At 37.3% G+C, this 14,784-nt stretch overlaps 1 protein-coding gene across 2 annotated transcripts; it reads left to right on the forward strand.

Moving 5' to 3' along the window:
- Nucleotides 1-158: 158 nt before the first annotated feature.
- clpxb (caseinolytic mitochondrial matrix peptidase chaperone subunit Xb) lies at nt 159-14,748 on the forward strand. Of its 2 annotated transcripts, XM_015011105.2 has the most exons (15): nt 162-443; nt 2,267-2,341; nt 3,216-3,376; nt 3,482-3,596; nt 4,845-4,999; nt 5,085-5,244; nt 6,563-6,604; nt 8,064-8,240; nt 8,359-8,523; nt 9,432-9,520; nt 10,607-10,771; nt 10,849-11,148; nt 11,228-11,320; nt 11,411-11,517; nt 13,680-14,748. In XM_015011105.2, exons 2-15 carry the CDS (start codon nt 2,287-2,289, stop codon nt 13,768-13,770), a joined length of 1,875 nt encoding a protein of 624 aa, XP_014866591.1. In that variant the 5' UTR covers nt 162-443; nt 2,267-2,286; the 3' UTR covers nt 13,771-14,748. The 2 variants fall into 2 exon arrangements, with proteins under 2 accessions (XP_014866593.1, XP_014866591.1); XM_015011107.2 differs by lacking the exon at nt 6,563-6,604 and having other exon boundaries at nt 159-443.
- The last annotated feature ends 36 nt before the right edge of the window (nt 14,749-14,784 follow it).

The following is a 14,784-nucleotide window of genomic DNA, read 5'->3' on the forward strand; positions in this document are numbered from 1 at the left end:
TTAAATGCAACAATATTTCACAATCCGCTTGCAATGGCTTCTATTCCGAGGTGTTCCTGAACGCCTCAGCGACCGTCCTGTACTTTAGTAGATCTCAATGTGTGTGGATGGTATGAACTACGTAGACACTGGCGGAACCTCCATGTTGCTGTGTCCCATTCACATGGTTTAAACTGTTCCAGTTAACTGTCGTTCCTGTAGGGGAGGCTAGTTGTTTAGCTGGATGTAACCTAGTTTATAACAGCAGGCGTTACATCACTTTAGGTCGTGTCCCACCTGGGAAATAACGACCTAAAGGAAGCTAACTCTTCATAATTCATAAAATAGCGTGCTAATATGACACAGTGACCAAATAAAAAAAGACAGCTACAGCCCTAGTGACTTCGCAAATTTGTTGTTTTTTAGAGGAGGCTGTCAAAACGCGACTAGTTTCAACGGGCACTGTAAGTAAAACCTGCACGCTTTTTAGTTGTACACTTTGTAATATTATATAATTATGTTACAATTGTTGTTTAGCGTAGTGAAAAAGCTTTGCTTCTCCGTTTATTCATCGGTGGCTGTTTGTCATTTCTCCTGGCCGTGTCAGGCTGGGGCCTAGTTAAAGCTAACAGTGACCCACCACTGTTTATTTGACATGTACTACTGGTCTGAACTGGAGTTTAGATAGTACAGTAGTTTTTGGACCCCGTTACGTTTATAAAAGACTCGTTTTTAATTTAATGAGCATTAGTTAACTTCTTTATTTAGCTGTCAAATGAGCTGCTTTGCTAATGCTAATGGTTAACGTTAGGAATAAATGTTTCAGATCTTAGGTGTTATGTCAAATTTTGTGGCCTGACCTAGTTTTATCGCTCTACAGGTGTTTATATAGCTGTCTTTAGACAAGCCGGTTCAATTTTGTTTACTTTGGATATTGGTCATGCGGCATTATTTTTTAATGGTAACCCCCCGAAAAGACACTAAAATACGAATGAGAAGCTGCTAATTGAAAATAACGTTATCATTAAACTGAAGTAGATACAACTTGTACAGTTGACTATTTTAGTACAATGCATTTTAATAGCTTTTATTATTATTTTTAAATTTAAGTGCATATTAATTCATATTAAATTATACAGTGAAATATACTATGATTCAGAGTTATAACGTTTTAGTTTTGATCCTCATTAGTTAAAAATGTGAAATATTTAGAATGGTCAAATTTGAACTGGATTATTCTGAATACCTTTCACATTGTGTCAAAAATTATTTTGAACTCATTAAGTATTTATTTATAATATTAAATGTCAAAACAATTACATTTTGATGCTTTTCCCCCAACTTCCTCACATTAGATGAGGTCCAGATTAAAAAGTACAACACCTAGTTTGGGGAAACTGGAATAGAATTATTTTACATTCATGCAAGATCTTAAAAAATAATTTTGTGTCTTGTAAAACCTTCATTGTATCTATTTAAATATCTAAATATTCAAATTTTAACAGTATTTTAGGTTCTTCATCACATTAGATGAGCTAGGCCTCAGTTTAAACCCTACAAAACTTAGGCAGAATTATGGATGCTGTAAAATACAGTTTGTGATTTGTGAAGATTTTATTTACGCTGAACCATGTTGTATGTCTTAAGTTGAATTTTTCATGACTCACAAACTTTGTTTACTTTGTAACATTAATCACTAGGTAGTGTAATTTTTAAAATGGACTCTTTTTAAGGTGGTTTCTAGCTAAAATTATGCCTTCAAACCCATCTTATTTTAGATGAATTTTTCACAAACGCTCTTTTATATAATCTGTTGTTAGTGTAGATTATTTGTATCTGACTTAGAACTTTGTAGGCAGTAATTTTTGAACTAGTTCCCATGTTAAGGCCTCCAGCAAAAAAGCCCCCAAATTTCTTATTTTCTGTTTGTGTTAATTTACATAAATGTTTCACAAACGTTTTGTGTAAAATATGCAATGTCTATTGAGTAAATACTCAAACTAGAGTTGATCTATGCCTCAAGTCAGATGCTAATGTCTGCAACGTTTTTCATGTTTTTATTATAAAATGTTACATTTTCAAAGGTTTTCCTAACAGTGCATGATTGTTCATAGGTAGTGAAATCTGAAGTGAAATTCTGGTGCTGGGATGTGGTCAATTCCAGTCTGGTTTACAAAATCAGACAGAACATAGATGATTCAGCCTTTGTTGCTGTTGGTACATGCTAACCTGTGGCTAAGTAGCTTTGTGTTTCTCTGCTCTGTGTAAATTAAATCTTCATTTTCAGGGTTTCAGACAGAAGAAAACATGTCCTGCCCATGCACCTCGGCTGCCAGGTTGCTCCTAAACTCTGCCCACAGAGGTAAGCAAGGGAAAGTCCACATACTGCCAACCAAAGGTTCTTGACACTTTGCTATTTGCTTTAGCTAACCTAGATTACTATTTGTTATGATAGTCGTGTTGCTAATGTCAACAGCAGCTGTAACAGTCTCTGGAATAGTTGGGACGCTAAAGATAGGCCAAGGATGGTGCAGCACACGGCCTTTTTGTGCAACTGTGGCACTTACGGAAAAAAAAATCTGAGCATTTATTTATGAACATTTGTGCTAGTTTAGCTAACATGTTCCCCACTCAAATTATATCATAATAAGTTGCAGTTTTTAAGATTTATGTGAAAATCTGAGCTTCTTTTGATACTAATTTTTCTAGGTTTTCCTTATGGTCACATGTGAAAACTTGTAAATAAGTCACTACAACTGATCGACAGAATATAATTATCAACATATACCTGCTGTTATTTGATTTCCATAAATTGTTTGGACCTTATAACTCTTATGAAGTATGAGACATTATTACCTCTGATTAAACCAAAATAAGATCTGTGGAATCGCTGAGTTCAGTGTAACACAACCACAGTACATTAAAGGTGTCAAAGCTGGCAAAAAAAGTCTCCAAGAGAGTTAGAATGTTGCCTCCGGGTTGGTAGAAAATGTTCCGTGGCAGATGGCTTGTTTTTGTACTGGACACAAGAAAATTTATGCAAAAATGAACAAAACTGTAAATGTTCAAAATGGCAAAGGGATAGATAAAGTGACCAAAGTCTGTGTTTAGGAGGGTTTTTATTGTGTGTGGTCTCAGTTTTCTAATTTTTTAAATATTTAAAATGTACGTTTTATAGTAATCTGAACTATTTAGTGGACAGAGTTTTCCCTGATTGAGTGTTTCTTGTCTTTCAGGGTTGTCATGTTCCCGATTCCAGCTGTTCTCCCTGAGTCGTCGGGGGTCTCGGGAAGCTCATTTTCGTCCACGTGTGTGTGTGAGGTCGTTTTCAGAAACGGCCGTCTGTTACGCTGCTAAAGATGGGACAACAAAAGACAGTGGGAGTGACAGTGGAAAAGTAAACCCCCTTCCATTTCTATCTGTTATTCCCTCTAAAAATTAATACCATCAAGATAATGGACCCAATTTAAGTTCTTTAATTTTGTGTGTCTTAATTTTACAGAAAAGTGTTGGTGATGGGAAGAGGATGTCTGGCTCTGGAGGGTCAGGAAAAGGTGGAAGCCAGCTGCGCTGCCCCAAATGTGGAGACCCCTGCACACATGTAGAGACCTTTGTATGTAAGTCGACCCGGTCAAACGTGATCTAGGACAAACAGAGGGTGTACACAAAATGTTTAAAACTACGTGAAAGTCAGATTATTATTTGTTCAATACATTTCTGGAGCCAGTACAAGCAATAACATGACTGAGCATTGATTTATGTTTTCAGAACATAAATTGCTCATTTTCAGCAATGTTTTGATAAAAACAAGACTACAGAGACAAAATGAAAAGATTCTAAAATGTGACCCAAAATATGTTGAAATATTGTTGTTAGTTTTTCATGGTGTCAACATACATAAATGTGTGAGAAAATAAATATTTTGGGTTTTAATTTGCCCAAACTCTCTCTGTATTACGTAACTCTGTGCTTTTGTTTTTGAAGCGTTCGCACCAGCTGTCACTCTTTCCTGTAGTCTAAACCGTGGGCTGGATTAGATAAACAGAAGTGCAAACACAGCGTTTAAACGAGCGCCACAAACAACCAGGAACTGCGTGGATTTTATTGTTGTCTCTTGGTTTTCTGCTTTTTTTCTAAATGAGCTGATTATCTCCTGCCCGTTAAAACCTCTGAGATGTCCTGACATTTTTTTTTTTTTAGATTCTGCATGTTGCAACATTTATTAAAACTCTTCAGTTTTAATAAATGACTGGGTAAACTCTGAGGCTGCACATCCATATTTCACTCAACTCTTTCTGTTTTGATTAATGCCACTTTCCTTTGAGTCAAAACATTACTTTTAATGTTTATTTTGGTGACAAAATGTAGATTTGAATTTGTGGAGGATTTGGGCTACACGTATATGGCTCTGGAAAAAATTAAGAGACTGCTGCACTGAACCCCATTGAAAACCTCGTAGTTATTCCACCAAATGTTGATTTCTGAACTCTTTCTGAGTTAAAACATTAATATTGTTGTTTCTAAATTAATATTAACTTTTTTTTTTTACTATTTGAAGTCTGAAGACACTTTATCCTTTTTGCTATTTTGACCACAAATAAATAGAACATTTTTTGCTTGGACTTTCAGATGTCAGTAGTTCATAGAATTAAAGAACAAAGTTAATTTTACTCAAACATTTACCTACAAAGACTAAAATCAGAGAAACTGATCATTTTAACTGCTCTGTTTTTTTTTTCGGAGCTGTATATGTAATTATTTTAATTTTATATGCATATTTTCCAATTAAAACTTTGTAGAGCAAGTTTATGGACTGACATGGATTTTATTTTCTTTATAAATGCTTGTATTTTTCTCTCTTGTAGCATCAACACGGTTTGTGAAATGTGAGAAGTGTCATCACTTTTTCGTGGTCTTGTCTGAAACGGACTCTAAAAAAGGGCTAAACAAAGAGGCCGAATCAGAAGCCGAGTTGGTGAGACGGGCTTTCGCGCAGAAACCGCCTCCGCCTCCCAAGAAGGTAAGAGATGTGTCAAAATAATTTCAAATGTTTTGACATTTTGGGCAGTGCTATTCTATTTACTTAATTTTTTGTGTATTTTTAGATTTATGCCTATCTGGACAAGTATGTTGTTGGCCAGTCGTATGCAAAGAAGGTCTTGGCGGTGGCCGTGTATAATCACTACAAGCGCATCTACAACAACATCCCTGCAGGCAGCCGACAGCAGGTGGAGGTGGAGAAGCAGCCATCTTTAACGCCACGAGGTCAGCACATCATACACTACTGGCTAAACCAATACATATTCTTTAATGTGTATTTTTTTGTGTACTCTGTAGTGAGAATGCAAACCATGCAGTCCTTACCAACATCATAAACGAAGTGACAGCTTTCTGTGTTAGAACAAATATATTTAGCTCCAAACTCACCACTTCCTGTCAAATATCACTATATGTACTGTACACCCTGAACAATATCAACATTTTCTGTTTATTATCTCATTTCACAAAGATAGTTTTAGGGATTCTGACATGGATGTTGGTTACAGTAGTCTGATGTCTGACAAAATGTACTGTTCATGATTAGATGTCCATTTTGAGACTGAATTAATACAGAAATATGGCTCTATTCCAGTGTGAGTAAATGATTGGTGGGCTGACAGAATGCTAGCCAGTCGAGCAATGACTCAATTTGAACAAAAATGCCTTATAAGAATCCTTCCCACATTAAAGACTGCTTCTCTTATTGTTTATTTCTAAAGACTCCTAAAGTTGAAAAGCGTCACAGATGATGTCAGACCTGTTGAATTTTGATATTTTAATCACTATTTGGTGAGATAACTGTTTTCCTATATATATTTATCGGTATTAGTGGTGTAACAATCCCTAAAGCCGTGAAGACATGATATTGAGTTTATGAGAACAAGACGGGATGGAGTATTAATTTCAAGAAACCCTCAGAGATCAAATTTATGCTGCTTTATTCTGCATTTTATTGATTTTTGCCACAAATTCAATGAGCTGCCTTGCTTTATGTAATTTCTTTTTATCTCTTCAGACTGTAGTACAGTCCTTCAGCTGTGCATGGTCTGCAGTGCAACTATGATTGTGATGTTTTTGTTACACCCCTAATAGGCACGATGGACATTAAGCAAATTTAAAAAAGCAGATTTATTGAAAACTAAACTTTCCATTTTAGATTATTTGTTCATTTAGGAATTAACTTTGCCTGTAATAAACCACTTTCTCTGAAAACTGTAATTTTTCAAATTAAAAAAAGCATTGAAATGCTAAATTGTTGCAACTTTACATTTGGAATTGTTTAACAGGGCATTTCTATACGACCTTTTTAAAAACCTAACGGTGACTTCATGCAGGATTTTTCTTTATCGTCACTATTTACAAACTCAGACTTTGAACACGTCAAGAGTCTCCCCTGCGTCACACAAACACCTGATGGCCTGAATCATGGGCTCACCATGAATCTGTATGATTTGGCATTTGTTCAATAATCTGTATTGATAATGTTGTAGTGGTAATGCTAAGTGGTATTGTTGATTTAAGTACTTTGATCCTCTCCTTGTAGAGCTAGAGATGAGAAGACGAGAGGATGAATACAGATTCACAAGTAAGTCACTGACCTCCTCACCGTTATCTGACTTAAAGTCACAACACTTTATCTGCAGGTTTCTGGGTTTTATGCTTCTGTCTGTTGTGCAAATGCCAAAATGTACAGACAACAGCGAGTTTCCTTTCTCACAGAAGTAGTTACAATAATTATGTTTGGGTTCATTTACAACCTAATCTATTGAAAAATAATTAGTACTACTGGTGTGTTTCAATAAAATGGTTTAATCGAAGTTGATTTATTTCAGTAATTTATGCAAAAAAAGGGGAAGTAATATCCATTACCAGAATGATATAATTTAAGAATTTATTTTGAATAATTTGTCATGGCTTACCAAACAATTGTTGTGCATTTGAACTGTTTGTCATCTGCACCACACGCCAGGAGGAAAAGGTGTTCAGGGAGTACTGTGTCCAGGCATTTACATGGAAAGTTAGGTGGAAGGAAAAAACAGGGCAGAAAAAAGGTGATCATCCAAGAAGCGAATCAAAGCCTTAAGAAGATTTTGAAGCAAATCCTTAATCGATAGTTTGTGGAAGAGTTCAGCTGGAGTCAGAGGTTCAGCACACCAGAATATGAGCTACAGTCGTCACTCTTCTGAATCAGAAACAACATCAGAAGTGTTTTCTTGGGCTAAGAAGAAAAGTGTTCGTTTTTCTTTTTTTTTAATAAACTGTCATTAAATAATCTGGTACTGATCTCACCTGCTGTCCCTTTTCCAGGACATCATAGCTACATGAGTTTTTTTTCACTCTTAAGGTATTTTGTAGTAAAAGAAATGGAGTTGATCCTGGCATAAGGGACCAGCTTCCTTTGTCAGTATTTTATGGATGTTGGGTAAATACGAACTATAATTCATTAAATGGATTCATAATCTATTTTTTCCTGCTGTTTGATATGAATATATATTCCTTGTAATTCAGAATGATACTCGGCATTATTACAGATCGATGATCCCTTTTGTAAACTTCAGAAATTTTTACTCCTATGATGATGACCCAAAGCTAACAAAGACTGGAAACAATTATTCTAAAAATATTTTAAATTAGTCATAATGAGGCAGTGACTCTCCTTTAACAATGCAGATTTCTCCAAAAGCAGTTTTTGCTCAATACAATCTAGAATGTATATTTCTACCACATCAGATTAAATACATCTTAATGAGAGTGAAATAATTACAGAAACATTTTAACTCTCGTCCAATGCCCTCACTTAACCCAAGAAAACGACCCACAATGCTTTGGTTCTAACGGGTCGTTGCCACAGACGTGTAACCTACATTCAGACTTGCTATTTTCAATCAAGCTGCCGCATAGAAGCTCCTCTGGAACCGACCCAGCTCGTGCACATGCTTAAATTGCTCCTTCAATCAAGCTGCATCACACTCCATTGACTAATTACTGTGAATGTTTGCACCGCAGCCGTCGCGCTAACCCAGGTGACCGGTCTGTTTTTGCAGAACTGCTGCAGATCGCAGGGATCAGTCCCCACGGTAACGCTCTGGGCGCCACCATGCAGCAGCAGGCGAGCCAGCAGCCGCCTCAGGAGAAGAGGGGCGGCGAAGTCCTGGACTCCACTCACGCCGAGATTAAACTGGAGAAGAGCAACATTATACTCCTCGGTCCTACCGGCTCAGGTTGGTGATTTGGCAAACAGTTCCCAGCATGCAACACACATGCATGACAGATGTGTCTTGTAAAATGCAGTTAAGTTTTTGGTTGAAGCTATAAACTTTTTTTTTTTTGCTTTCTAAGGAAAGACATTGCTGGCGCAGACGCTGGCCCGCTGCCTTGATGTTCCGTTTGCGATTTGCGACTGCACCACCCTCACTCAAGCTGGATATGTGGGCGAGGACATCGAGTCGGTCATCGCCAAACTTCTGCAGGATGCCAACTACTCAGTGGAGAAAGCACAACAAGGTGGGCGCAGGGGCTATATTTAACAGCACATTCATTTCCAGATATAACGTGTGTTAAGTAAGACGGGTGAGTGGAAATGTTTCTAATTATAGCAGACCTGACATGATGGTATGGCTGGAATACTTGGTGATCTGTAGTTATTTCCATGAGAGCATCGCTAAATACCAGAAATTACTTTTGTTTTTCATGTCTTGACATTTCTTTATTTATTTATTTTTTTCATTTTTAAAAATAAAAAACTTACTAACTTCTAATTTTTTTTTTTACAAGATTTGCTTTATATCTAAAATACAACAATAATCTGATTTGCCACATCACACCTAATTTTAACATTTTACCTTTTGTAAATTATTTATTCACCAATTAGTGTACATACAATGAACATAACAGACTAAAATAAATCAAAAAGGGGTATTGATCTACAAAATAACCAGATAACAGAACAAATAAAAACAACATAGAATAACCAAACAAACAAACAAGGAGGTAAACATTAAAATGGACAAAACACAACAAAAACAATGAGATTGTTTAACATGTGGATTAGCATATTTTTTTCTTTGTCTGTTTTGTTTTCTGACTTGTTTACAAATTGTGTGCTCATTCAGAAATAAAAATGAAACATTTTAGTAAGTAAAGTGAAAGAGTTTGTTCAGCTGCTGTAATCATAACCTTTAAAAAATGTTTTTCTTTGTTGCATTTGAACAAAGAAATGCAACAAAGCATTTCTTTGTTCAAATGCTAAAAGCCTTCAGACATAACATACTGAAGTCTTTTAGTAAGCCTTCCTTATGTTATGTCAACTGTCTGAACGAGAATAATAAATAGACCTGATATGCTTTAATGGCAGGAACTATTACATAACAGTAAGACGTTAATCCAGTCCTGTCCTCCTCTGTGACGTGCAGGTATTGTGTTCCTGGATGAAGTTGATAAGATTGGCAGCGTTCCTGGGATCCATCAGCTGAGAGATGTCGGAGGAGAGGGAGTTCAGCAGGTCAGTGTTTTAATGCACAAACCCAAGACAGCCTGCAGCTGTTGGGTTTATTATTTTCGGTGTTTTATGAATTTAAAAAATGTAACTCTGCTAGTTGTATGCTATTTATAATCAGATTTTTATCTTTGTCATACTGACAATTTTTACATAACTTCCCTGTGGAAACTGGAGCACTGAGGAGAATATATGATCTGTAATTGTCTGATAATGGAAAAAATTAAAATGAAGGCAAAAGGAGCTTCCTTTTATGAACCGTCACTCTGAGTTACCAGGCAGAAATCTGCATTTTTCACTCATAGAGCAAGAAGGTAAACTTTATATTGGCATTGATTTTGTAAGCCTCACTTTTCTCCACATAATCAGTTCACGTTTTACTCGAATGGGTCTAACTGCACCACAGTCATTCTTATGGCATTACCTGCTAGGAATAATCCACTTTATATAACAATAAACTTATTGTTTTCTAAATTTTGGGAGATCGGTCATCCGCCCATACTTACATGTGAAGCCAATTTTATCTACCTCAGTAAAGGTCTAAAAATCAACCACTTTATTGATTGGTATATTTTCATCTATTGTATATAATTGTTTTGATTTCATTGAAATGAATAAATAAATATCAAACGTAAAATAAACATAACACTGTCCTCTTTTGCTGTGCTGTGAGACTCTTCCTCCAGGTCATGTCTGCACGTTTCAACTGAACAATAGTAACCCCACCGTTACCAACTCAGTGACTTTCTTGCAACATTTCAGACAAAAAAAATCAGTATTGACCAATATCTGAGTTGGTAGGTCAGGCTTCTTAAAGATTGGTGATTGTCCAGAAAACCCCTAATTTGAGATGTTTCAGTTAAAAATATCTATTTTTCATTTTGTCAAGAATACATTTCTTCCTGTAAAAGCACCGGTATTCCATAAAAAGCATTTATTTATGGGACGTTACCCAAAGATTCTTATAAATCACTAAAACCAAAAGAACGAATGATTATTATTTATATTTCATACAATAAAGTTTTTTCCTTTTGCTTTATTAGATGACCGCATGTCGCCTTCCTTCTTCTTTTCCCTCCTCTTCTGTGTCAGGGTTTGCTGAAACTCCTGGAGGGTACAATCGTCAATGTTCCAGAGAAAAACTCCAGAAAGCTGAGAGGTGAAACGGTGCAGGTCGACACAACCAACATCCTGTTTGTTGCTTCGGGAGCCTTCAACGGCCTCGACAGGATAATAAGCCGAAGGAAGAACGAGAAGGTGAATTTAACCCCCCTAAAACTCAGACGAGACTTTGTTTAATCTCCGATCAACACTCGTGTGTCTCTGCTGTTTAGTATTTGGGATTTGGAACGCCCTCTAACTTGGGGAAAGGTCGCCGGGCGGCCGCTGCAGCAGACCTGGCCAACAGCAGCGGCGAGACGGACGCGGTCGCGGAGATCGAGGAGAAGGACCGGCTGCTGAAGCATGTCGAGGCGAGGGACCTGATCGAGTTCGGTATGATTCCAGAGTTTGTCGGCCGTCTTCCTGTCGTCGTCCCTCTGCACAGCCTGGATGAGGACACTCTGGTCCGAATCTTGACTGAACCACGAAACGCTGTGGTTCCACAGTACCAGGCTCTGTTCAGCATGGACAAAGTAAGGGCTTTGAGCTTTCTTATGCAGAGTCGCTTCAGGAAAGCAGCAGCCTAATCAATGCGTCTGTTTTGTTTTTTAGTGTGAACTTAACGTGACCCCAGATGCCTTGAGAGCCATCGCCAGATTGGCTTTGGAGAGGAAAACTGGAGCTCGTGGCCTCAGATCCATTATGGTTTGTTGTTTTCAAACTAAATGCTGCACATCATCCTTTATCGATTTCAGTGATCTGTGTCATTGACATATTATTATTATTGACATGCAGGAGAAACTTCTTCTTGAGCCCATGTTTGAGGTGCCTCACTCAGATATCGGTGCTGTGGAACTGGACAAAGATGTCGTTCAGGGAAAAACGCAGCCCAGATACATCCGGTCAGTATTCCCATACTCACAGAATGACAGACATGTTAGACAGCGCCTCGCAAATTATCCATAACTCTTAAACAGTCTTTGGTTGCAAAATAATTCTTAAATAAAACTATTCTTTTACTTGCTTTTGCAAAGTGGTGTATAGTTTTGAAGTGGAAGGAAATGTTGGATTGAGCAGCTTTGATATTGTTTTTATTGTGTTCTGTCTAAGGTTCTCTAACTCAGTGTTTTTCAACCACTGTTCTGCGGCACACTAGTGTGCCGTGAGTGATCGTCAGGTGTGCCGTGGAAATTATTCAGTTTCACCTACGGTACCGTATTTTCCGGACTATAAGCTGCTACTTTTTTCCTAAACTTTGAACCATGCAGATTTGTAGCCCGGTGCGGCTTTTCTGTGTATTCTTCTTCAACCACCAGGGGGCTCTCTTGCAAGAAGTGAATAATTAGAAGTCAAAATTGTAGATCAAAGAAGAACGTGTTAATTTTCATTTAGAACAACCACATGCTAGCAGCAGGCACGACGGAGAAATGTTTTCAAACTCGTATGATGTAGCTTTTAAGTTGAGGGCTGTCGAGCTGCCACTACAGGTGGGAAATAAAGCCGCTGCACTTAAGTGAACGAAACCACAGTTAGTAGTGGCTAGCGGCGTAATCATGTAATTTTCTTACCACTAGATGGCAGTAGGTACAGAGCATTTTACATTAAAACAAGAGAATTAGTGATGCATGAATGTTACAGGTAGCAGTGAGAGCATCGTATCTAGCAAGACTGACGACAGTGAAGCTCAGCAGTAGTTAGAAAGAACTTGGGTCCATTTCCCACAACATGTCTGTGTGAAGTGAGCGTCTCAAGCCTGGTTACTATAAAAACTGAAACCAGAGAGACTGAGAGCTGTTGAGGAAGAGATTTGTCTTTCTTCAATTTCTGCCAGGAAATCAGCTGTTTTATCCAAACATGCACAGGTTTCACATTAGATGGGTAAAATAAACAGATATTGACATTTTGTACATGCAAATCTTCATATTGTAACAGTGAAATCTTTCCCAAATATTATTGCTTCTTTCAGAATAAGAATTATTTTCTGTATTCCGGCTATAACAATGCTTGTGGATTAGTTTGTAAAACACTTTGAAGTTTTCTACAACTTCTTTAAATTTAACACCACATTGTTGTGGCCCTGTTCAGGTGTTCAGGTGTATTTTTGAAGTGGACATGTTACGGGCAATTTGAAATAAGAAATGTAAAATGTGATAAAAATAAATTTTTGTGTTTGATTCCTACTCGAGACACTTTGATAAGAATGACTATATATGTAATATAGGCGGCTATCTTTGTGTACATTTTTGGTTGGTGGTGTGCCTCGAGATTTTTTTTCAATTAAAACAGTGTACCTTGGCTCAAAAAAGGTTGAAAAACACTGCTCTGACTGACCTCTGACCTTCACAGGTCTTTTCTACTACTAGTGGACTCTCATCTTCTAATTACGACTTTTAAAGGAGTCATACTTTTCAAATATTTATTTTTAATATATATATACACTTAGTTGCATGAAATACATTAAAATTGAAGAAGTAAGAAGTTTTCTTGCAAGGCGCTTTGCTATATATCAGATTTATGAAGTGTTGTGTCCCAGTTTGCATAGTGACTGCAGTAACAAAAAAAGAATATCTGGAAAATAAATTGGATCATAATTGTGATGTTTCTGGGGAAATTATGTTTTAATAAGTTTATACTGTTTTTATAACGTTTAATAATCATTGAAAATACACAAAAAAAATTAAGTGGGTTTAATATTTAACTTTTAAGTGATTCTAGGCTGTCGCTAAAGGTAATAAATCAATTAATCACATGATAAATTGAAACGAGCTTGATAATTTCTAATTGGAAATTTCTCTCCCTGCTAATAATTGGATGTCAGAAGTCTTCAGTCTGCTTCATTAGTCTCAGCTTTATCCCCCTTTTGAATTTTGTTTACAGACTAGTGTCCATTTAATCTGTTGTTTTCTTTCTTTCTTCTGGATATTTAAAATGTCTTCCAGTTCGAATTTGAAATGAGTTTATTCATCTACTTGAACAATATTATCATTTATCGCAGCGACGTTTGGGACAGTTCATCGCTCAGAGAAATGAGTTTTGGTGACAGAATGTCCTGTTTGGATTTCAGAACCCCCGCCAAGGATACGGCAGAGGAGGAGTACGACTCCGGCATCGAGGAGGAGAACTGGCCCCGGCAGGCTGACGCTGCTAACAACTGAACCATGTCTCTCATTTCACCTGAAACCATTAGGTTACCATGAACCTCCTGGATGCCTCGTTTGGTACCAGCTGTTTTTATTACCGCACCCGACAAATAAAAAGCGTGGACCCTGAGGATGTTTCCATGATGAACAAGTTAAGGGAGCGTAACAACCTTTGATCTCTTTGCATCAGATAATAAATCTCTAGCGGTGCACTCAGTGTGGACCTTTTATGATATATTTCAATCTCTGGGGATTGTTAACATTTTATCTATATAAAGATAATACAATTTTATTCATAAAAAAAAATATTTGTAGGTAGTTTGTATCTTCTTTTTGTGCTGATTGGCTGTAACAGGAAGGGAAGCAAATGGCATTTATGGGATCACATTGTAACTTGAATGAGGGCAGACATGATAGAGAAATGCCTTAAATCAAGAGGGGCATGATATTTCAAAAACGCATCAATATGTTGATGTTTCTTCCTTTTCCACCATTGTGATAATGGTGCTCAAAGTGGAAAGAGTTGTAAATGTTACGCTATGCTGCACGCGTATTGTTTGTAAGCGGTTTGTAAGACATCACCTAGAGTTAGGAGACCACAATGAGGTGGAAACACACCAGCACATTAAAGACGCTCCCATCCTGCAGCTGTCTGCTCACCTGGATTCACAGAGCAGACTGAAATGGTAAAACATCCCACTCTGCTTCCTGGTCTTTATCGAGGAACATTAAAGTAAATCATACCCACGTAGGTTTTGGTTTTAATTTTCTAATCATTCAGAGATCTTAATAAGGTTCCCTCTGCAGAGCTGCAGGTATTTTCCTTTCTTTGTGTACACCTACGTCAGAACCACTTCCTGTGATGTCACTTCCTGATGCTAGACGGTACCTCGGTGCACTTGTTCAGTCAAGATGCCGCCCTGAAGGTCTCTGACGTCACCATGCTGCTGTGCTCTTTACCTTTAAAATTAAACTAGATCTGTTCCCTTTTGAGTCAAGTTGTTTTTTCTTTCTGCGAAGCTCCAAGCT

The sequence above is a fragment of the Poecilia mexicana genome, unplaced genomic scaffold (assembly GCF_051168715.1).
Source record: "Poecilia mexicana isolate PSO_F unplaced genomic scaffold, ASM5116871v1 scaffold_6, whole genome shotgun sequence".
Classification (NCBI taxonomy): domain Eukaryota; kingdom Metazoa; phylum Chordata; class Actinopteri; order Cyprinodontiformes; family Poeciliidae; genus Poecilia; species Poecilia mexicana.